At 54.5% G+C, this 23,617-nt stretch overlaps 1 protein-coding gene across 1 annotated transcript in view; it reads left to right on the forward strand.

Annotated features, from left to right (window-relative positions):
• SMG6 (SMG6 nonsense mediated mRNA decay factor) overlaps positions 1–23,617 on the forward strand; it is a 103,650-nt gene that overhangs the window by 67,133 nt on the left and 12,900 nt on the right. The window contains exons 13-14 of the mRNA XM_057381543.1: positions 19,641–19,817; positions 22,374–22,520. Of these exons, the coding sequence (XP_057237526.1) occupies positions 19,641–19,817; positions 22,374–22,520 (324 nt within the window). The remainder of the gene's footprint in view (positions 1–19,640; positions 19,818–22,373; positions 22,521–23,617) is intronic.

The raw sequence follows: 23,617 nt of genomic DNA on the forward strand, positions 1-23,617 counted from the left end.
TGGCTCRTGGTGTTTCCATCCCTCCCTCCCCAGCCTTGGATGCACCTCTGCCTCTCCTCCGGGCTCGTCTTGGACAGGGCGCTTCAACCGCAGCAGCGTTGGCTCCAAGTGGATCAGGGTGTGAGCCCTGCACGTGCCCCAGCACGTGTCAGCTCCTCAGCCAGCCCTGCACAGCTTGGCTCTGCTTTTGAAGGGTTTTCTGGAAGGGAGATGGGCTCCTCAGCTCGAGGCAGAGGCTGACAGGATAAATCAGCCTTGTCCCGTGCCTGCTGTTGGATCTTTCCGTGCGGATCAGATGACTCTCGTTGCCAAACGCGCTCTCTCCTGTGGTGGTGAGGCCAGGTTTATGTAATGAGATGGGAAACTTCCTTTTGTSTTTAGTCCTTTTGTCCTAAAAGCTGCTTCCAGGGGGGTTCAGCGCAGGCTTTTGGGGGAAAGAGCTTGAGAAACTTCCCTGGAGTTGGGAATGCTGGAGTGACCTGGGAAAGGAGAGTCAGACCCTGTGCAGCACCTCCTTGGTGTGCACCCTTCATGCTTCCCTTGGGATTTTCCAGGGGGAAATGGCCTTTCTTCTGCTGCCCCAGCACCCAAATGGCACCAAACAGGACAGGACACCACGTCCAGAGAGGGCACAGCTCTGGCTGTGAGGAGGTGCTGCCRTGGTTTCAGAGTGCCTGGAATGACACTTTGGAGCCCAGAGCTCACGGAATGTGGTGATTGGTCTATTAGGGTATTGGAAGGCCTCGTTAAAACACCATTAATGCTGGATCTCCTCCCAATGAGCCATCTCTTATTGCTACCCAGAGAAAACTCGGAGGAAATGGRAAGGCTGCTCTGGCTGGCTGGGCTGTCCCTGGGCATGAAGCGTGGCCTGAGACAATCTTTGTGCTGCTCAGGTTTAATTTGGGTCACTTGTGGGGAGGTCCCTGGGACTCAGGGTTGCATCTTTTCCTCACCCTTTGCCAGCTGGATATGCTGCCACTGCTCAAACTCATCTTTTTGGTGCTAAACTCAGTCCTTGACCTGACTCTTGGTCTCAGCTTTGAATGGACCCTCTTTCATGGCTCCGTTTTGTCCTTGCCCAACTGAAATGCTTAAAACATCCCACCTGAAGAGCTGTGGTATCCACCAACGCAGCCATGGGAAGGACCTCAGGAAACCCGAAAAAAGACCCAATTAATAACTCCTCATTGTTATCCTGAATAAGAAAGATCCACGTCCTGAAGAGCTTGCCAAAGAAGCGGACGGGGTGGAATGCAGGGAGTGGTCAGCCCAAATAACAGATGGGGATCTACTCTGTCTCTACGGGAGACGGAAGGTGACCTCTGTCATTGAGCTTGGAGTCTGCTCCCCACGTTTCTGCTCCCAGCTGGAGCTCGTGTTGTTTTTGTGGATGCCAGATCCGTTTGGCCAGCTCTGGGCTGGGTTTGGGTGAGGCTGGAGAGCCCAGCTCCTGTGGCAGGACAGAGCTGTCACCCTCAGTGCCCTCCTGCTGTCACAGCCCTGAACCCGAGAGAGAAGGAGACACCACCGTGATCTTTTTTATTGGTTTTTTTTCTTTTCTCAAAGTCATTGAAGTCAAAGCGCTTCCCAGGCATTAATGAACATATCTCCACAACACGTCGTGACAGAAGGAAAAGCAATTTCCTCGTTAGGGATTGGCAGCAGAGGTACACGGGGCTGAGGGACTGAGCTGGTCCCACAGGAAGCCGTAGCTCCAGGATGAGAACAAACCCCTGATACCCAGGATTTCAGGCCAGTGCCTCAGCCCCGGGCCACCCGTGTCCCTTAGGAAGATGAGGGGGTACTGAGGGAAGGTTCATTGGGAAGCATTAAAATTCTTCCCAAACTCAGACCCCACATGAGCAGCTTTAGTGCTGCYGGCCTGGCTGTATCCATGGTGGGACATGAAAAATGCTGGATATTTAATCCAGCAGATAATTTAATCACGTTTTTTCCCCATAACATATTTGCATATATTTCCTTAAACATAAGGTAAAACCCGTAATTTATTTAAATCAACAAAATTTGCCTTAACATTTTACATACCAGCGTTTTACATAAAGCATTTTCCCCACCATATGTAACAAATATTTATCTATATGTTTATATATTACAAATAGTGACAACTATAGTTCTCATTTGTAGTCATTTCATGGATTTATTTTTTTAAAACTTTCCCAAAACTTCATTGCACTTGGAATAGGTAGATGCAGATATAAACACAAGACAAATGTGTTTTCTGAGGAGTTACTGCCTGCCTGGTCCATGAACAACAGAACAGATTTACATCCTGGTTCTGCATTTACCTCAAGCATAAACGATGTGATGTTTATTAGGGAAAATTATTATTAGGGAAAGAAGGARATTTATATCCAAGGGCAGAAAAAGATGAAGTTTGCTGCATCCTTCCAGAGCTGGCTCACTGATACCTGCTCCACGCGTGTTTCCCGTGCAGAAGCAGCCCTGGGTGTGTCAGGGACGTGCCTGTGTCCGTGCATTTTCGGAGCAGACCCAGTGACCTCCCGGCTGTGGGTGACGTGCCACATTTCTGCTGCTGAGGTCACTCCCGAGGATCATTTTTGCGCTCTGAAGTCACCCAGATGCTTCTCGAACTCGCGCCCGTTGCCAGTGTGTATTATTAGCTCCCTCTAGTACCAGTAACTTTTTTTAGTTMTAATGAGTGAAGATTTAATCAGCGGCGATCTGAGTTTTGCAGAAGCCTCGTGGATGAAATTGTGCCGTCAGTCCAGGCCGTGGGAGCTGYGTTTGTTCAGCTCTTGCCTGTTTTCACACTCATAGCTGCAGCCTCCATTTCGATGTGAGCATCCTCACCAATTTCCCTGAGGCTCGAGTKAGTGGCTGTACCAATGTGGGAAAGGAGAGATCCTCCAGGTATCCTCATTTGGAAATYTGGAATATCTGCTAAACTTGCCTTTCTTCCTGGGAGTCTCCTGTGCAGGTAGCACAGCCCTCACCATGGCCACACTTTGCTCCACAACATCCTCCCCTTTCCAGGATAAAATCCACCACTTTCAAAAACGATTTATTTAAATGAATTTAGTTTTTATGCAGTTTTTTGGTCCAAAATTAAACATATTGGCATGGTGAAGTGTGAGGACAGGAGAGAATTTGCTGGAAATTCTGAGAGACTTACCATGCATGTGCTAATGGGATATAATTCCCACCCTGCCACATCTCTCCTCACACAGACTGAAGGSCAGGGGTGTTCCTGCTGGTGATGAAATCCTGGGAGCCTGGTTTTCATGGTGAGGAAGAGGAAGCCYGGCAGAGATGCCCCACGTGCTCCAATCCTGTCTCAGGCAGTGCCACTCCTTCCKGCAGGAGCTTGTGGGTCTCCCATTCCCTCGGGCAGGATTCCCACTTTTCAGCTCTTCCCAGATTTCACCTCGGTTTCCCCCTTTTTAATAGGAATGTTTGGCCTCTTGCACTCGGGCTCGGGGAGGAGCAGCTCGTTTCTGTAGCTGGCCCGGTGCCAGATGTCATCACTTCAGGCAGTGCCACGCTGCACATCTTCAGCAGTTTGAAATGGAGAGACAGAGAGAGACAGATAAGATCAGCAGCTTTAGGTGATGGCATTGTTTCAAATAAACCATGCATGACCCAAAGCTTCCACTTCAAATGGGGAATGAAATTGCTTCATCCTTTGACAGCTCGCTCCATGAAAGAAATTTATCTTCACTTAATTGCCTTAGATCCCAAGAGGCTGTGTACAGTAATTTCTAGGAGATAATTATATCAAATTAAAAAAAAAAATGTGGCTATCCAACTGCTGAGAGTGAATGCAGTGGCCAGAGAGCAGGGAGGAAAGAGGCACCACAGCTGAGCCCTGCTCACACRATATTGTTCCCTCTCCTCATGGTCCATTTGGAGAGCACAGGAGAGTCAGCYTGTGAGGGATTTGTTCTGAGCAGCGTGCTTGGAGCTGGGAATTCTGCTCTCCCAGAGCATCCTCAGGAGCAGGGAAGCCTTTGTTTCCCTGCTGGGGCATGGCAGGGATGCCTGTCACCATCCCTTGTCCCTCTTGGACAGAGCACCTCGCCAGCAGAGCTTGGCAGTGCCTCCATCCGGTTCGTTCTCCCGCCTGCATGTACAGTGGAGCGGAGGAACAAGAAAGCTTGTTGATTTAAAAACATGTATATTTAGAAGCAGAGTGTAAACTTCCTGCCCAGGCTGGGATTGGATTCTTGACTCTGTTTGAGTTTCCAGTTTTCATTTCCTTTGCCCTCATACTTAACATTGTGTATCTCCCAGAGTGTGCCCCAGACTAATCTCTCTCTAACCCTCCCTTGCCCCACATTTTTCTGCCATTATTTGCACATCAGTTCCAGCTCTTCCAGGAAGCAGCATATCTCCTGATTGTCACTCCGTGCCACGGCTCAGCCTGGGCTCCTGCAGGTCTCCTGTGTCCCTCTGGAAGTGACCTCAGACCCCTGCCAGCAGATCCAAGCTGGGGACCGCAGCGGGGACAGAACTGCTGGCARTTGCCATCCCTCAGAGGAAGATGGACTCTTGGCACGGCTTTAAAATCCTGAAGGGACATTCATTCCCCCTGCTAGCTCATGGGAAACAATCACTGACCAGTCCCAGCAGGAGTAAATCCATCCTCTCAGTTTTCTCTTGCCTTCCATCACATCAGACTTCACCCTGTGACAGCCCCTGCTCTGCCACTGCCTTTACAGCCCATCTCCCGGGGACAAAGAGAAAGTTGTTCCCCCCAGGGCTGTGACAATTTTTGTGTGTGATCCTGCGTGGGCTTTGAAAGGGTTGTCAACAATCCTGAGGCAGCAGCGAGCTCCTCCCCAGCCCTGTGATGTGCAGGCTGGTTTTTTGAAGTGCGATGCCTCTTCAGCTGTTCCCAGGAAGTCTGCAGGGGAACCGTGTTTGTGCTAACGAGGTGAAGTCCCCGTGTGTTTCTGGAGGGGATCTTCTCAATGGGCTCTTTGATGTCATCTCAGTTTTTGGACTTACATCAAGTAAATCTAAACAAAAAAAAAAAGAAAATATGTTTTTTTGCTTAGCCTGGAATGTTTGCACCTGAGCAAGATGACCTGTGGCTGTCCTGCTGTCTAAGGGAGAAATCTGTGGCCACCAGTAGAGCTGTGGGCTGGAACAGGGAGGTGGAGGCTTCTGGTCCCCAGAGCTGCCTGAGGAGCCTCAAGTGGTGGGAGAGTTGTAAAATATATAAAATATCTCCTCARTCACAGTGCTGTCCCCCTGTGCTGATCAGGTGCAGCTGATGGTCAATTTTACACCTCCCTGGGTGCAGACAGAACTGGGTAGTTCAGGCCACAGGTGCCATGCTGAACAGCATCTCCCCCTCCCTATGGCTCTGGAGCCTGAGATGTGTTATTTTGGGATAACTGTCCCTAAATATCCTCCCATTTCATAAACTGTCCTCATTCAGACCTCACGGTGCTGCCACAGGGCTTGCACTGAATCATGGGAGTGTTTAATGGCAGCAGGGTTGGCCCCAGATGTTCTTCAAGGTCCCTTCCAACCCAAACCATTCCAAGATTCTTGGCCCTGGCTGCCCAAGMCCAGCTCTCTGACAGGTCACACATCCTGATCTCTGACTGTAGCTTGTTGTTGGTTTGTTATTTTTTTTGTTTTTTTTTGGTTTTTTTTTGTTTGAGATATCCTGACAAAGCTTGGCACWTCACAGTGGTTAGCAGCTTCCACTGCTCTCCCCGACAACCTCTGCTGCCCAAATAGCCTCTGTCCTTTTGTGTCCTTCAGGAGTGATCCTGGGACACTCCTTTCCTCCAGCATGGGGTAGTTGTTTTATGGGGACACTTGTGTAGCTCTATGACAGCCCTGATAGAGCAGTCCCATAACAATTAGCAGCTAATCAGCTGGAAAGGGATGCTCTGTTGAGGACAGCAAGGAGTGGGATGTGGTTGGAGGTGAGGGACCACCAGGCCATGGCACCAGCCAGGTGCATCAGCTCAATCCCAGCTCTCTGAGTCCTTGGGGTTAAGAGACAGCACTTTCTGCCCCTTCTGCATTTTCCTGTGGTTTCCCATAAAAGCTGTCAGCAGCTGTCCCTCTGTCCGTCTCCTCTTGTCCTTATCCCCCTTTCTTGCCATACTTTTTCACTCACTCCTTTTTATTTTTATTAGTGAAGAACATTTCACCTAAAGCCACTTGAAACACAGCTCCTGCTCTAAATAATTCCAAAGACTGGCTGTCCTGAGGGCCAAAGCTTTGGGGGACAGGCAAGGGACTGCCAGGGATGGGCACCCTACGGCAGAAACTGGCAGAAGAGCATTTCAGAARTGGAGGATCCAAGGGGCTCATCTGGCTGGAAGCTGCTGCTCTTAGCACAAGTCAGAGTTTTTGTTTCAGAGGCCACGAGTGAAGGGGTTAATGATGATCCCAGATGGCTTCAGACTTTGCCTCTTTGCCACCCCTTCCTGTTCCCCCAGGATCTCAGATGGTGGCGGGAGATGAAGTAAAATTCTGGAGTTTATTGTAAAGTTCATCCCTCTCCCTAAATCGTGCTGGAACTTGCGTGTGCTGTGTTGGCAGCTTCAAGGGGATGCTACCTGGTAATTAATTAGTTGTCAAGAGACAGCCCAGAGCTTCCAAGTCTTTATATCCTCRCTAATAGGAATTGCTCTGATTACATTTTCCCCCTTGGCCGGAGGGATGAGGAGCGGGAGCGATGGTCCATGGGCAGCTGGAGCGTGCCTGYCTGGCCTTTTTGGGACTGCTGTGAGCGTGCTAGCACATGCTGCTGTGAGCACAAACCCTGAGGGAGCCCACTGCTGAGCCAGGGCTCTGCCAGCCTCTTCTGCTCACCTTTCTCATCACACATTCCCCTGCCACAATTTCCCTTCAGCTCCTCCTCGGGGTCTTCCCTTGGCAGCACCGTTCCTTTCCCCTGCCTGGACAGAGGTGCTTTACAGTGCTTTTAGAGCCCTTTTTCTGGGCTGAGCTCAAAGAATCATTTAATGTTTACAGAGGTGTATGTAATGTTTCCTGGTGTTTTCCCTCAGTCTCACTTCTATTTCCTTCATTTCACTTTCATCTCCATTCTTCTGCAGTTACTTGTCAGCAGATTTAGRTTTTACCTGCAGAGTGTGGTCAGGCAGCGAGAGGTGCCTGGATTTTGGGCTCAACCAGCAAGGCACTGTGCTCCCCAAAGTGATCTAGACTGACTCACCTCACCCAATGATTTGTTAAATAATAATTTCTGGTTTTGTGCACTGGTTTATGTTTTTCCCATCTTTTTCACGGAGATTCTCTGCTAACAGCTGACAGTGTCCCCTCTCTTCTTGTTTGGCCAGCAGCCTGGCTGTGTTGACACCTCAAGCAGTCACAAAATGAACATGTTAGGGACTGAATATAGGACTGAATACAGGATTGAACTCCATCATCCATCTAGTCAGCACCACCTCTTTGAGGGCAGCAAGGTGTGACACCCCAACTCTGGGAGCTGTCCCCCTCCCTCTGCAGCAGGTCACAGCCACTTTTGGTGATGTGCCTGAAATCAAACCTTGCCCTGGCTGCAGGGAGGAGCTGTTGGGCTTGGCACTCTGCAGAGGAGCAGCCCAGCCCTTGTGCTGCCCTGGGGAGCAGCTCTGCCCCGGCTGATCCCAGGAAGCTGCCGGCCGGGGTCCCTGTGGACGCAGCAGCGCAGCTCTGCCGGATGCTCTCACGCCTGCCGGAGCYGTGCCTTCCCTTCCCTTCCCACCCCCGGGGAGCCCCGGGGCTCCCACCCACCTGACTTTTTGTGCCTTTGCAGACACACATGGTGCCTTCTGTGTGTGTTTGGTTTGGTGTGGGAGGGCTCCACGCCGGACTCCTGGAGCTTTTTAAGCTATTGTTGGTGSCGAGCCGGCCTCGCAGCAGCCGTGGTGGTTTTACAGGCATGGCCCCGTCCCCGACAAAAGCAATTAGGATGCTATTCTGCTGGAGCTTTGGGGATGAGAGGTTTCTAGTGTCTGGAAAGGGCATAATCTAATGCAGAAGATGAAGACAAAGGCGTTTTGGAGACAGGATGTGGGGAAAACGAGGGCATGAGATGCTCAGAGGGCAGAGCTGCTGCAGGATTGGGGGTGCAGGAGCCCAGCAGCTCGGGGTGAAAGGGTGGGGTGAGCAGGACCTACCCTGGGCAGGTACAGGAAGGTGTTTCTGCTGTGGTGGGGTGAAGGGGGAAAGGCTGGGGGGAAGGGGWAGAGTTGGGTGCTCTGTCCTTGGGCAGGAAATGGTGATTCTGGTGAGAAAAGTGCAGGGTGGAAAAAGCCCCAAGGTGTGACAATCGCTAGAGTGTGACCCTGCAGAGTGGTGAGCGAAGGAGATGGAGGTGACAGTTGGGTCARGAGTGTCACAGTGCTGTCAGGTGACCCTGGAGGTGGCACAGGAGGGCTGGGGGAGCAGGAGGGGGTCGCGATGGCCACCAGCACCGTGCGGTTTGTGCGATTCACGCGGGGCCAGTCAGGAGGCCGTTCCCAGTCACAGGGCTCGAGTTGCATTTCGTGCCGCTGGCTCCTTCCTYGCTTGGCTTTTCCAGCATCTGATCTGAGTGTTTGTTTGCTTCCAGTGATTTCAGTTGTTTTCTATTTTAGCTCCTGACCCCGGGTGCCTGGGCTGGGGCAGGCAGGCACCGTTTGAAAGCCGCCACTTGGCGGCAATAACTGTTCGAGCCGTGGAGCAGCACCCATCTAACCCCTCTTTTCACACACTCGGAGCTTCCCAAACATTAACCTTTGGATTAAAATTTTCCATGCTTGGTCTCTCCCCAGATGTGATGTCTGAGCTTTGGTTTGGGTTCATGTTTTTCATGTTTGCTGGATTCGTATTATGGGAGAATGAAAGAAATACTTTTCCCATTTACAAAAAAAAAAAAAAATTATAGTCTTCATTTATTTGGCTTTTTTTTTTTCATTCGGGGATTCACCAAAAATGGTTGAAGTTGGAAGCTGAAAATAATTAGCTTGGCTGCAGCAGGGTGCTGTCACAGCTCTCAGGGAAGTGTCACAGCTCCAGGTGTGTGACACCACGGGTACCACCGTGGGTGCACTCCAGGTACGTGTAGACTCTGCCAGGAAAGCCTCGCAGTGAGTCAGCCTGAGTAACTCCAGATCTGCAAGAGGGCGTCTGGCTTTTTGTTTTTTAGAAAAAAAGGGGRAAAAAAAAAGTTGTTTTTCAGGCTCCACATGCAGGCTCCCGGGCTGGGCTGAGTCAGGCGCGGGGCTCGTCACAGCGCTGGTCCCGATCCCGGCTCGTGGTGCAGCGCGTGGCATCGGCGGGAGGTGACGTGCTGGGGACACRGGGACACRGCTGCGGTGTGGCTCTGATCCTGYCCCAAGGCCCTCGTGCAGTGGGGCTGTCACTCCCCTCCTTTGTGCACAAAACMTGCCCCGTTTCCTCTGATACCCCCCACTGGCTGCACCTTTCCTTATCCTGCAGCCAAACCCTCTCGACACCTTCTCATCCACCTTGGACAATGCATTTCCTTACGCTGATTKTTTTTTTCTTTTATATGTATTTTTTGCTGGCTGCTGCACCCCTCCTTTGTGCTCCAAGTCTGCGCGCTGCTCATCGGGTGGGGACCTGTGCTGCTCACACCAGCACTTGTAATGTCTGGCCTGCAGCTCTGCCAGAGGCCAGAATTGGCTCTGGGTGCACGGCTGGATCGCGAGGACGGTGTTAGATGGAGGGTGGAGTGAGCGAATACCCCTCTCTTCCTACTGTGCTTTCAGGAAATGTCTCTAACACAGCTGTAAGTGTGAATGAAGTCAAAAGGATGGATCGGTGCCCCCGCTCCAGCCCACCCCACTTGTCGGGGCCCATCCAGAGTCCCCACCCTATTGTTCTGCTTCAGCTCCTCCGTTTCGGGGCAGGGGCCCTGCTCTGCGCTCAGCATCCCACTCCCGAGAGGAGGAGCTCTCCCGAAAACAAAGACACAGCGAATAGTTTTCCTTTCCCCACCAAGCCAACGYTCCAATTCCTCCTTCCTTTCCCTTCCCTAGGTGTGTTTGCAGCTCCTGGCCCAGCTGGAAGCGAGCAACCCCGAGGCTTGGGCCATTAATCATTTGCCAGAAGAGCTGAGTATTGGGTATAAGTAGCAGAGCTGTGCTCGCTGCTTCCTTAAAGCAGAGCAGGATGCTCRTGGGCCGGAGCTCACGGCCAGCGCCCCAAGTTACCTCTCTGGGAGGCTAAAGGAGCATGTCCTGCTCGGGGCAGCCCCTCCTGGAAGAGGACATGGGCTCTCAGGCGCGAGAACGTCATCGGGAGTCCCCTAAGTGGCAGCATTTCACTGTACAGCAAAACAGAGCGTTTGTCCCTCCCTGGAGCRGCCGCTGGAAATGGTGCGAGCCGCTCCCCGCCCTGCCCCGAGCCGGCAGCGCGCTGCCAGCGCCGTTCCTGCGGCGTAAGGGGGAAATGCCAGCKTCCCCAATGCCTGTGGGGCCGCGGTGCCGCAGCCAGCCGAGCCGCCGTGGCGTTTTTATGGTGCTGCTCCCTTGCCTGCCCTATCCCCACCCTCTGTTTTCAAGGGAGTTGGGCGCTGGAGCAGCCGGCGGTCGGAGGAGCTCCTCCCTGCACGAGCTGCCCTTTCACGAGGGTTTCATCAGTTCAGAGCTGCTTCCCTTCCCACTCCCCGAGCTGAGCAGAGCCCGAGCTCCCCGAGCTTCCCGGCAGCATCCAGAGCTGGGGAGGCGTGCGAGCAGCACCGGGGCGGCTCGGTGCTGACGTTGCTCCGTCTGGCTCCTGGTTTGTGGAGCAGAGGTTTCTCATCCCATGGCTCTGACTCAGGTATCTGTTTCCTCTGATGTGGGCAGCCATYGCCGGAGCTTTTGCCCTGGGCATGCCGGTGTTTTGTGTCTCCCAAGGGGTGGTGGGAGCTGCAGGAGAGCTCCCCCAGCGCTGGGGCTGTGGGTCCCTGGGATGGGAAGAGCCCTGTTGCAGGATCAGCATCTACCACGCTGCTCTGTGCTCTAAAGTTGCTCTAAAATTGGTGGAAAGAGCATCCAGCTTTAGTCCTGGATTAAAAAAAAAACTGAAGGAAATTAAACACAACTTGCCTGAAGCCAGTTTGAACTCAAATTTTGGGCTGCTGCTCCCCGTAAGTCACCCACCCAGCTGGGTGTCAGGACCCTCAAGCTCTCCACTCCACATATCAGCAACCCCAAATTCCTTTGGTGCTTAGGAGGGATTTTTTATGGTGTTTATTCGGTTGCGTTTTCCTGGCCAAACGGCCTCGCCTGAATTCGATCCACCAGCGTGCCACTGGCACTAACCACGCTGACCAGTTCTACTCGAGCACCATCCCAGTTCAGCAGGTTGGGATTATCACCCGCTGAGAATGGCTGGTGTTGGAGGAAGTGAAACCCCCCCGTGGGGAGGCTGCGAGCGGTGGCCAGGTGGGAGCTGYGCTGCTTTAGGAGGTTTTAGCGGTTCTCATTAAAACAGTCTCCTGTAGACTCAGTTTCCTAAAASGAGAGGAGAAAATTCCGAGTGCTTTCATCCCAGTTCAAGTATCCACCAGGGCAGGGAGCTGTGGAAGTTACGGTGGGATCTCAGATGACATTCTCTGGAAGGAAAACTTTAATAGAGTGCAAGTATGAAATGCTCAGCCCAGAGCAGCTGTGCCCTCTGCAAGGGCTTGGCCAGTGCCTGAACCTCTCCCTCCTCGCCTTTGCTGGGTGAGGAAGGGCAGAGAGGAGGAATCAGGGGTCTGCTGGAGGAGCCCCTTCTCTCTAGAAACTTTTGGCACCTCTGTGAGATATTTAAATGACAGACAGACATATAGAAATCTGTAAATACTCATTTGGTGCCAACTAAACCACAAAGAAGATACAGCATTTGTGGTCCAAGGAAGTTTAAATATTTGTGGTCAAACTTAAAATTCGACATAAAACTCTCATCTGCCGTGGAAGGCGGCCAGGAACTGCATGGAGAACGTATAAGCTGTGTAAACTCACAGAAATGGCTTCCCAGCCAGCTCTGCCAGGACCAGGCAGAATATTCCARCTCTTCCCTCTCCTCTGCCTCCCTTTGCCAAGGTCAGGAGTCAGGTTTGAGGGATGGKCAGCCTGTTAACACCTCCAGGGCTGGAAGAGCCATGGTTTCCTCTCTGCCTGCAGCAGAGGTGACCCTGGAGTATTGGGTATAAGTAGCAGAAGGGAAGGAAGGGCGAGTGGTGGATGGTGCTGGCAGGGCAGGTGGGGGCTGTCAGGTTGAGCTCTGATTTGCACCTTTTTTTTTRCTGTTTTTACATTGTAGATTCCCACCCCTGCTCCCCTGTTCCTGTGGTGTCARGCTTTTCCTTCCACCACCCGACTTCCCACCCTCTCAGCACTYTATAACACCATCCTGTGGGACAGGAATCACTGAGTTACTCTGTGGGTAAAATCATGGGGCAGTTTCTTCAGTTGTCTGCACGGGGAAATCCTTGGGAAAGAGCTGGTGTATCTTCAAGTTTTCCTCTTTGTGAGCCCCTSAGCAGGACCAGCTCCCTCCTTCCACCGCTCCAAAGACACATTCTGGGTGGGTGCCAGATCACCACAGCACTGTCCTCACACCATGGGCAGCCTGGACTTGGCTCCTGCCCTTTTTATTTCCCCCCTTCAGAAAGGGCTCTCTCCCTGTCGCAAGAGCGCCCTGAGATTTGCAATCGAGACTTTGGATTGAACATTCATCAGCCGCATTTCCCGAATTCCAGCAGAGACAGATCCCAGTGCTGGCACAGGAACACAGCCTCCGGTCACCAGCGTGGCCCCAYGAGCAGATGCACCCAAAAAACACCCGGGGTTGGAGAGGTGTGGGGGTGGCCCTGCCTTGTCCCCAGAGCTGGCGTCCCCTGGAGCGGTGGCCTCAGAGGAAGGGCAGCGTGTGGCCACCGAGAGCAGAGCGGTCGCCTTTCCCTTACTAAGCAATCCTCCCTTCCTCCACCGAAGAGCCTGCTAACCACTTTCTTATCTGTCTGAACTCTGCAAAACAATCTCTGGCAAGGCAGGCATCCTCCGAAATGGCAGAGGAAATAAATTCCCCCAGTCCCCGAAAAGGAAAGGACTGGAGGCTGCTGCAGCAGAGGGAGCAGCCCGTGCCCTGTGAAAGCTGCCAGCRGTGCCATGTTGGCTTTGCTGAGGATAAGGATCTTGCCTTCCTCCTTCCCCAGCCTGGAACCACGGGCTYGGGGCAGGATTTCAGGGATTTGTCTTCCCCGGTTCGTGTTCCGGTAGGATTTGCAAGGGAGGAGCAGAGTGGGCTCCTTCAGACTTGGCTCTACTCTGTGGCCTGACTTTTTCTCTTTYTTTCCTTGGGAAATTCGGGGATGTGCTGGGAGCTGGGTGGGAGAGAGGAGGGCATTGAGGTGGCTGTAATAGGCAGTCCCTGTCTGTGACTCACTGTTTCTCCAGAAATCATCTGCCTCTTTCCCAGCTGTGATTTTTCATCCYCTTGTTCACATGGCAGACAATTAAAATGAGTGGTCCTGTGCTCAAGGCTTCACGTGTGAGAGCAGAAATGCCCTGGATATGTCACTGCTGTGGGGATCAGCACATGGGGCCATGGTGGGTGGAAGCAAATGCTTTCTCCAGTGAAAATTCYTGCAAAAATTCCTCACTTAGAAGGCACCATTTTGCATTGTGGAGGAGCCCATAGCCCTTGCTGAGCTGTTGGCATCAGTGATTGGGGACATGAGGAGAATCAGGCACTCACAAAACAAATCAAACATCCYCATCACTCACTGGAAACCTCCTGTACCCCATCCTCTTCTCTGGGATGCTGTGGTGGGGGTAAAACTGAACAAGCTGGAGAAGTGCAGCCTGGAGCCAAATGCTGCAGCTCCCTGGATCTGACAGTCAGGTTCTCAGCACATTTAACAGGTGAATAAGACATTAGGGCAAGTCTTTCCAAGCATCAGYGAAAGCCAAGAGCTTGGTTTGGAATCCGTCAGGAACTTTCCTCTTCAGGCTGCCTAGCTCCAGGGAAGCAGTYGGTCCTGGGCTGGGCTGTGTCAGCCCTCCAGGCCATCCTGGGCACAGGAATTTGGAATGGATTTGGAGGGTGGTTTTCCATCTGGAGCATCTGCTTGAGGTGTATTTGGTGTTGACTCTTCTATAAAGGTTACTGCAGCATCCTCAGAGTATTTTGGCTCCAAACCCTGGAGCTGCTCACAGCTTTCCCTGTGTCACCCTGAAAAACCCAAACTCACAGCACTGGGYGTCACCCTGATGTCCTACAGCTGCCAGCAGTGACAGGTACCTTGGCAGGAAYCTGTGCAGGCTACTCAGGGCTTCTTCTGGTCTCTGACCCCAAAAATTGGGTGACCCAGCTCAGATCTGTCCTTTCACACCTTTCTGTCACCCACGTGTCTTCTCTGCATCACTGGATGAGGCAAGCCCAGCAARCCCTGGTGGTGGTGGTGGGCAGCTGGCTCCCTGTCTGTGCCGCCTTCCAGCTTTGAGGGCCAGTCCTGGCTGGGCTGTGTGGCCTTCAAAGCTGGGAAGAAGGAGGTGTTTGCCAGGCCAAGAGCACATCTGCTGCGATGATTCGTCTGAGACCATGTGCCCCAGTGCAGAGCCTGGAGCTGTGCCCGAGTGAGGCTCAGGATGCTGGGAGGGAGCCTTGGATAAGACATGGCCACATTTTCTCTGTGGAGAGTGGTTCTGCAAAGAAGAGCAGCTGGAGTGATTCTTCTGAACTTCCTTGGGTGTTTTATCATGCTCTTGTCTGCAGTGCAGCATCCAGCATGGATGTGGTGGATCTTTGCCCCACATGTTGGTGCAGTGTCCAGCAGTGACATCCACTGGAGCCRGAGGCACCGTGGTTTGGTCCCTGTGGGGTCATACACAGCCTTGCAGGCACGTGGGAACCACGTCCACCGAGCCTGCTTGTGGGATTAGTCGAAATTAAAAAGCTTCCCTGAGAGATCTGTGGCCTCAGGCAGCTCTCAGCTGCCGAAACCAGCGTTACATCCAGCTGTGAACACCTCTGCCCAGCCGTGACGGACACCTTGGTCCTCCCTACCCATGTGGGGTATTTGGGGCTGGGCAGAGCAAAGGGCTCCTCGGGCCAAATCCTGGCTGGGGAACGAGCTCGGAGGAGTTGGGCTGTGATGAGTCCGGGGTTAAACCCAGCCCAGCTTCTGTGCAAGCCTTCGAGATTAAAACCCAGCAGGGATGAGACCAAAGCGGGCGCTTTCCTCGGTGCTCCTCCTCCGAGCTGGCTCCCCGGGGATGGGAGGAGCGGCCCAGGGCACAGGGAGGCACCGAGCCTGGATGTTTCAGCAGGGTCAGTGCAAACTTTTCAGCTGGGCCACGCAGTCACTGCGTGGTTCAGATTGTTTGGGACTTGCTTGCTTTCGGCATCGTTCGGCTGCCTCAGCTAAGAAATGTTTAAAATGATGTGGCAAAAACAGCGTTATCCCCGCGCTGGATCCTGCCGGAGCTTGGCTCCGAGTCCTGCTCCTATCCCGTTCCCATCACCCAATCTGGGATGGGATCTCTCCATGCTATGACTCAAACTTCTCATGTCCTTTTCCCCTTCTGAATCCAGCTGTCAGGATGTGCTGGTGTCTCCCCCTCGCACACAGGAATGCAGAGCCGGCAATGGCAGCCTGTCCTCYGAGCAATCCCTTCTCCAGAGCCTCTGCCTCCGGTTTCTTTGCGGAGGTTTTGCCCAGGGAAAAGCTGCCAGGATCCCTCCACAGCAGCGTGGCACTGCCAGAGGCTGCCGTGGGCGTGGGGCAGCCCCCTCCAGACCAAGAACCCCCCGGGATGTGGCGGGTCCCCGCGGCTGAGCGGAGCTCCCCTGGCCAACTGGCTTGGCYGCCGCAGGCTCTTTTGGACTAGCTGAAGGAATCTGCATTCCTGCCTCCCAGTTGTTTGCTCTTTAGGACGCTGCGTAAAATTAACAAGTTGTAAAAGTTGATTGAAGGCGGCGGAGGGTGTGACAGCGATTTTGGGAGCTGCGGGAGAGCCGCGTGCGGAGCAGCGGGGCCGGCCCGGGGGCAGAGGCGCGGCTCCCCCGGCTCCGGGCGCTGCTGTGACCCAAAGCGAGAGCGGGGCTGGTTTCTGGTGGTGTCACCCTGCCAGCACCAGGTGCAGGTGTCCCCTCGGGCACAAGCAGCTCTCAGAGCGAGGCCCTTCCCTCCCCTTAAATCTCCGGGAGGACATGTGGTGATGAGTCCTCTGCCCTCCGCAGCGCTCAGGGAAGCTTTTCCCTTCTGCCTGTTGGATCAGTGMGGGGAAATAGAGCCGAGACCATAGAGGGGATCAGCTTCATTAGGTGTGGGAAGCCCTGGTTAGGCTGGGGAMCCCCACTGGCAGGAGGTGACACCCGTGAGGTCCTAGTGGCGCTGGCACTGCGGAGTGGCTTTGAGAGCACAGCAGCTGGTACAGTTAATGCACAGCCCAGTGGGTCTCTGCAACAGTTAGTGTGTGTTAATGCGTGTCCCGCTGTGCCTTGCTCAATGATCACCATGTTAATGTGTGACCCGTGAATTAGCAGTTGGCTAATGAGCCTCAGCAGCCCCCAGTGGGTGGCTGGTGCTGGAGCTGGAGGAGCAGGGGATTGGAAACCTCTCCCCTCCAGCTCTGATGAGATCAGGCCGGCGATCGGGGCTGCTGCAGCCGAAGCCACCGCGGTCCCACGCCCGGTCCCCAACCACGTGTCCTCGAGCGGCACCGGGGTGGCTCGGGGCTCGGTGGTGGCTCTGGGGAACTGAGCCCGGGTCAYGGACGGGGGCACCAGACCACTTCAGCAATTCTCGGTTTCGGTTTTCCTTTGAGAGCGGCTGCGTTCGTGTCAGGTCTATTTTCATACCCAGCAGTGACTCGGAGCCAGGCTTTCGGTTCCTGCTCTCACCCGGCACGGTCAGAGGGGGAAGGGCTCTGTTCCCCGCTGGGGCCGGGGTGTCTRCTGCCACATCTCCAGGTACATCACCACCCTGTCATTTCATAGTCCCATTCCTTCAGGAAGGCTGGGCACAGCTCCCGGTGTCCTCGCCACGCTCCGCTGTCACCACCACGTGCACCAGCGAGTACCTTCACGGCCATCCCCGTTATCCCGGCGCTGCCACTCGCATTTCCACCCCGAAACGGGAAGTTTCTGACCAAAACTCGGCAGCACGCAGGGTCCCGCTGTGCCGTTCGACAGAGCTCTGGGTGCCAGTCACGGGTCACTTCTTTCCCAGCCTGGCTGCCGGCAGCCCAGGGCTCTGCCGCGTCCTCCCTGAGCGGGGCTGCACGTGACGGGGATGTGCGGAGCATTTGCTCCTTCCCTGTTTTTCATTCATGTGGGCTGGAAAAATGTGTTCATGAGACGAGTTGCTGTGGCATTATGTCATGGGCCTTTGGTTGGGCTCTTTTCCCCCCAGCAGATGCGCTGGATTGAAGCATGTGCTGCKCTGGCTTGGCAGGAAATCTGGTGTTTCCTACTGGTTTCTCCTTCAGGGGAGGAAGGAGTGATCCCACCTGCCCTCRTCCCCAGCCCCACAGCCAAGGGTGAGGGGAGCTTTTCTGCGTTTTGCCCGGTCATTCCTAATCCAAGAGGCTCAGATTGAAGCCWTTGTGCAGCGATGGCTGCACTGCAGCTGTGTCAGCACCCAGCCCCTCCTGCAAACCTGATGGATGTGGCTTTTATTTCTAGAAGTGCYTTGAGAAATCCCTCGGGAATGGTGTCAGGAATGGGGCACCCATCTCTGCCCCACCTATCCAGGCTGTGCCTGCATCCCCTTCCCCACTGCTCTTGGCAACGTCGTGGCATCMCCTGGCACGTGGCTGATGGGGTGAGCGCTCTGCTTGCCCAGCAGCCTGGGCACGATGGAAATGCCGATACCCAGAGTGGAAAATCCCGGAGCAGAAGTTACCCCATGTGAGTCAGGCTGGGTCTCCGTGGCACTGGCCCGTGGGGCTGGTGGTGAAGCCAGTGCTGAGGTTTCCACCACTTCCCTCAGCTGCAGCCCAGAGCTCTCAGGAACTCTCAGGAGGGATGTTTCCCATGACAGCCATTCCCACTTTGCTCGTGCGTTCTCTTTCCTTTGCACTTTCCCCTGCGCACAATCGTTCCTAAAGGAGAGCCAGGACGATGGGAATGTTCCTGTGGTGACACTTGCAGGGATTACTCCTGGCTGGATGTCACGAGCAGCTAAGGGCTGGCCTGGACAGAGGGTCCCCAGCAGCTCCTGGAAATGCTGAGCTGGTGCCACCTTGTCCTTTGCTCACTTCTGTCCCATAGGACACATTTTAAAGGTGCAGAATCAGTGGTTATGAGTCAGYTGCTCCTCAAAATACTCATTCTTGTGATCACTCTGTTCACACCACCTTCCTGCAGCAGCAGCAGCTGCCTCCACGGGGAGGACAGGGCTCCTCCTACCCCTCCACGCAGGTACAGGGGGACACAGGATTCCAGGGAAGGAATGCCACGGGTGCACGAGGGTGCCTCGCTCCAGCAGCCGCCGGGGTGGGAGGTTGGAGGTCAGAGGAGGGTCAGGTTTTTGACACGCACTGCAGCAGCACGGTGGTTAAAATTAGCCCACAGAGAGGAAACTGGCAGTGCTGTGGAAGAGCAGAAGTTTCCTCTCACAGCAGCCTGGTGCAGCGGGGTCGCTGCCAGTCCTCTCCAGCCGGGGCACGGCTCGGTGACACGGCGTTGGCATCGCACAGTGCATGTCCCTGCCTCTGAGGCTCAGAATCCCAGTCCTGGGAGCCTGCAGGGACCTTTTTGGGATGGGGGTCTCAGTCTGCTTCGGTCTCCAAGCACAACAATCCCGGGGTGGTTTATGGGGTCAGGAGGAACTCGGGTGTCAATATGGATTTTGTGTCCTTACCATGTAGCGCTTTTAGTCTCGTTTGCTGACTTTCTCCCTATAAATCTGCAGCTCCCAGGGGGTGACAGCGGTCAGCAGGAAGCACCAGGGGAGAGCTGTGCAGGTGCAGARCACTGCTGCAAGGGGCCGAGGGCTGAGCCAAGGCCAGTCGTGGCGGAGGTGCCGGCGGAGGCTGTGCCGCACGGGACAGGGCTGTGGAGGCACCGGGCTCCCAGGCTCTGGAAACTCCATTTGAGAGCCTCATAAATTGGATAATTACCCAAGCTATTGAGTTTCCTTCAGGCCAGATCCGTCCCAGCCTTCCCAGCAGGGCTCCCCAGTTGGTCTGTGAGATGGGCCCATGGGAYGGGGTCGGGCTGGAGGTGAGGGGGGGCTCGACTTTTCTCAAATGCCCCCATACTCTCAGTCTCACACCTGCATCCCTCTCTGGCTTTTGGGGGGGAAATCTGGCAATGGAGCCTAAATGAAGCAGAGGGATAGACTACATCCTTGATCTCTCATGGTTCAACAGGACTTTCCCCCATTCAGTGGGGCTGGGCAAGGGGCTGGCTATGCCCTGGCAGTCCCTCAGCCCTGGGGAACGCAGAAGAGGCAGGACAGGACATGGATCAGTGCTGAATGTCCTGACTTCGCTTGCCTCCTTTTCCTTAGGGACTGTTCAAAGCAGGGCAAACCCTTTCCACCCGTGTTTAGAAGAGGAGCACCCCGAACATCCCTGCATCCCACTGGGCCTTCCATCCCGAACATTTCCCCCAGGTCGTAACTCATCCGCTCCCCTTTGCACTGACTTTGTTTTCCTTTCCCTCTCCCCAACCCCCTCGTCCTCACCCYGTAGGTTATTGCAGCCGACTGCAAGAGGGTCACAGTTCTGAAGTATTTCCTGGAAGCCCTTTGTGGACAAGAAGAGCCTTTGCTGGCATTCAAGGGTGGAAAATATGTGTCAGTGGCACCCGTCCCAGACGCCATGGGAAAGGAAATGGGAAGCCAAGAGGGAAAACAACTGGAAGATCAGGTACCGTGCGGGAAGAGCGCGCCTCGGTGAAGGAAGAATCACCCCTGTGGGGCCCAGCCCCTGCCTGCCCTGCAGCTCCCGCTATTTATAGCTGGCGTAGCTGCGTGTGCATTTCACGGGGGGAGGCAGGGGGGGCGAATGGTGAGCAGCCCTGGTGCGCTTCCCTCGTGCCCTTCCCTGCCAGCCCGGCCCGCCCGCCTCTGCCCTGCGCTCCGCTACGAGTTCCAGATGCTGCTTTCCMCATCCCCGGGCTGGGGGAGAGCTTTAATAACACCCCAGGAGAGGAGGCGGGCGAGGGGGTGTCGGGGTTCAGCTTTGGGATCGAGTTTATGGCCGTGGAGGCCCGAGCTCCAGCCTCCAGCACACGTACAGGAAGAGCTGACATTGGCGCCCCGTCCCTCCCCTGCCTCTCACATCCTGATGTGATTAAGGAATTCAACTCTTGTTTTTCTGCCCTTGCTTGTTCCTGTAGGCCTTGCTTCACTCCAGGCTCCGTGTGTGTGTTTAAGGGCCCTGCCAGCCGCTCTGCAGGTCGACTCCTTTCTTGTGTTTAATCTTGCAGTTGGAAAGGCCAGCGAAACAGGAGAGAGGAGCAGAGGCGTTGGGAACGGGAAGCTGGGTGGCCTGGTGCTGCCCAGGCTCCCCTCCCTGTGCTGGGGCTGGGCACTCAGAGCCACAGGGGGATCACGCTGTGCAGGGACAGCTCCTCATCTCTGTCCTGTGGCTCCCCAGGGAACCRAAAGCCAGAGGAGCCCAGAACAGCGTTGTACTCAGCACCCTCCTTGTCCCAGCTGAGGAGGGACGGAGCAAATCCCTAGAGCAGAAAGAGCTGTTGTTTCTGTAAGGTGGGAGGCTGCTCTTTGTCCTGCTCTGGAGAAGGTTTGAAGATTTTCAGACTGAGTTAAGGGGGATCTTTAGTCTACCCCGTACCATGGTGCTGTTCTCCAGGAGGCTCCTTTGGGTCAGTCCCTCCAATTCCTGCTGTGACCAGGCACAGTGTGAGGGCAGCTCCCTCCTGCCCCATCCCCACAGTCTGGGAATCTCTCCAYGAGCTCATTGTGCAACCCTGGAGCTTCCCTCTCTGGTTCTGCTCTCCAGGAGGCTGCCAGCTCACCAGTGTGACCACCACTGCYCCGGGCAAGCAGCTCCTGGCTCCTCAGGCAGAGGCTTTTCCCTGAGGCCCTGGTGTGACACTCTCCCTCTGGCAGCATCCCCCCATCCCCTGCCTGTCCCAGCAGAGGGAAGTGAGCCCGAGGACTCCCATCTTCCTCGTTCCCATGGCTAAAAAGCCACAAGGAGAGAAGGGAAGGTGGTTTTGTGGCCCGGCGGGAGCGCGGTCTGGGTGAAACGATTGAGTTCTTGTTCCAAATGAAGACCAYGAGTCCCTTCTGCTGACACGTGTGGTGGCAGCCTGCACAGGGTGGGGAGTGTAGCCCTGCTCTTACCCCTCTGTCCCCTGCAGCCCACTGGGTGCCTTYTGGGAACTCTTCCCAGCCCCTTCACAACCCTTGGATTTTGTGCAGAGAAGGAAGGATGGATGGTGGCATGGTATGAGAAGGCCACCCATGTTCCAAAGGAAGGAACAGCACGGATTCATATGGGGTCTCCAGTTTAGGCAGTGCAGGCATACTGGGAGGGGTCTGCAGAACTGGTGGGGAACCCCAGGGAAGGGTCTCTAGGAGAGGAAGATGATGGAATTTGGTCCACACGTGCTCGTGTGGGCAGGAGGTTGGAGAACCAGGGACCCTTGAATTCAGCAAAGGCAAGGTTGTGGACAGCAAGGAGCATGGCAAAGGCTGACCAGAAGTAGGGTGGAAATGTTAACAGTGGAAGTCATTATCTGTTGAAATGAATGACCTTGAGATGAAGTGGGTGCTCTGTCATGTGGAGCTTTAAAATCAAGATTTTGAGCATCTCTTTCTGAAACATCTGTTCCAGACCAGCTGGAGGTTTTGGGGTGGGTGCAGGAATCTCTCTGGCCTGTTCAGAGATCAGAATGGAGAAAATATCTGAGTTCATGGGTCTGGGGTTCCTGTCAGTGTGAGCAGCCCGTGTGCCCTCTGGGGTGAGGCAGCAGTGTTAGGGGAGCCTCATACAGCCCTGGTACAGGGAGGTGGGAAGAAGCAGCCTGAGCAGGGATGTGCAGCCTGAACAGCCAGGCAGAGCAGGGAAATACCATGATTTCACAGAGCTGGAGGCTATAAAACATCAGTGACTCACCCAAGGCTGTGGGAAGAGTCTTCCAAGGTGAGGAAGAGGGTGTGTGATTTTACAGCATTAAGCTGGGCTGCCCCTGCCCTGCCTGGTCACTGCCTTTCCTGCCCCATTCCCACTGTCTCACCTTGTCATTTCCTGAATGTTTATTATTTATTTGGTTTTCATTTSGATGTTTAGAAATAGTCAGTCACCCGTCAGAAAGGGAGGATGGACCCGTGCCTGACAGGGATTTGTCTGCTGGAAAAGGGAGAGCAGAACRAGAGCAATCCCTGCCACCAGCATCCCTTACAGTGACTGCCCTCCTGTTTTCTTCTCTCTTTCTGCATTTCCTGCAAGAAGGAGGACGATGTGAGAATCGAGGCCTTTGAAGATGATTCTGAGACTGAAGGCAGCGGAGGAGAGATGGACATCAAGGAGCTCAGAGCCAAAAAGCAAGCCCTGGCCAGGAAAGTGGCTGAGCAGCAGCGSCGTCAAGACAAGATCCAGGTAGGATGGGCTGGTGCCACCTCGCTGTGGTGTTTTCCTGCCGTGATTCAATGTCCTGTAACACCTTGACCTTCCTGGGTGTAATGCCATGTGCTGCCTCTGTGAAACCCAGCAGCAAACTGAGCTTTGGCCCTTTGGAAGATCCAAATCCATGTTGCTGTCCCCACCCTGAGTAAGATCAGCCCTCCCAACCCTGAAATTAATGTTTTGGGAACTCCTGGGACCCTCTTGAAGCCAGACACAGGTTTCCTATGGAGCTGCCAGCAYACCCAGGAGTGGCAGGGCAGTGCTTTGGCTTCTGGCTGTAGCGGTGTGTGTGCCAGGCAGTGAGCTGAGCCCCAGGGCAGAGGCTCCTGTGTGAGTGCCAGCGAGCTGCACCCCCACCCAGGGCAGAGGCTCCGTGACAGCGAGATTTGGTGAGAAATCAGCCTTCCTGTGCAGCAGGGCACAGGCAGACAGGGAGAGGGTGGGACGTGAACGGCAGAGTTCACGCAGGAGCCAGCGGCGGAAAAATAATCTGCRGAGGGCTGCTGCGGCCAGGACGTTGCCATCGTTATGGGGACAAACAGACGGGATGCAGGTGATCYTGGCCTGGCCCTGGCCTGATGTGAGCGTGTTTCCCAGTGGGAGCTGGTGAAGTAAACTGGTTGGACTGGGAGCAGACGCCTGGCGATGCACCCTGTTGCTTTAAGAGCGATCTCACATGCATGGATGGCTGTTGGCTGCCTCCTCRCTCGCAACCCCTCTTCCTCCAGCCTCGCGGCCCAGATGAGGATTTCTCAGCAGAGGAAAAATTCTCCCTGGCTCCCCTCCCCCTCACCTCCGCCCTCTCTAATGCCCAGGGCCCTTCACTTCCATAATTCTTCATTTTCCAGCCTTGAACGTAAGCCAGACACATCTGTCTGGCCATATGCGTGAACTCTGCAGTGTGTGCCGAGGTGGTTGTAAAACAGGGCTGCTGAAGGCCCTACTGGGAGAGCCTGCACATGTGTACCCTCGGGCTACTGGCGCCGGGCCCAGAACCACTGCGCTTCGCTTTTCCAAACCCACCCCAACCTTTTCAGATTTCTCCTTTTTTCCTCTTTTTTTTTTTTTTT

This window comes from Malurus melanocephalus, unplaced genomic scaffold, assembly GCF_030028575.1.
Source record: "Malurus melanocephalus ecotype Western Australia unplaced genomic scaffold, MMel_1.1 scaffold_515, whole genome shotgun sequence".
Taxonomy (NCBI): Eukaryota; Metazoa; Chordata; class Aves; order Passeriformes; family Maluridae; genus Malurus; species Malurus melanocephalus.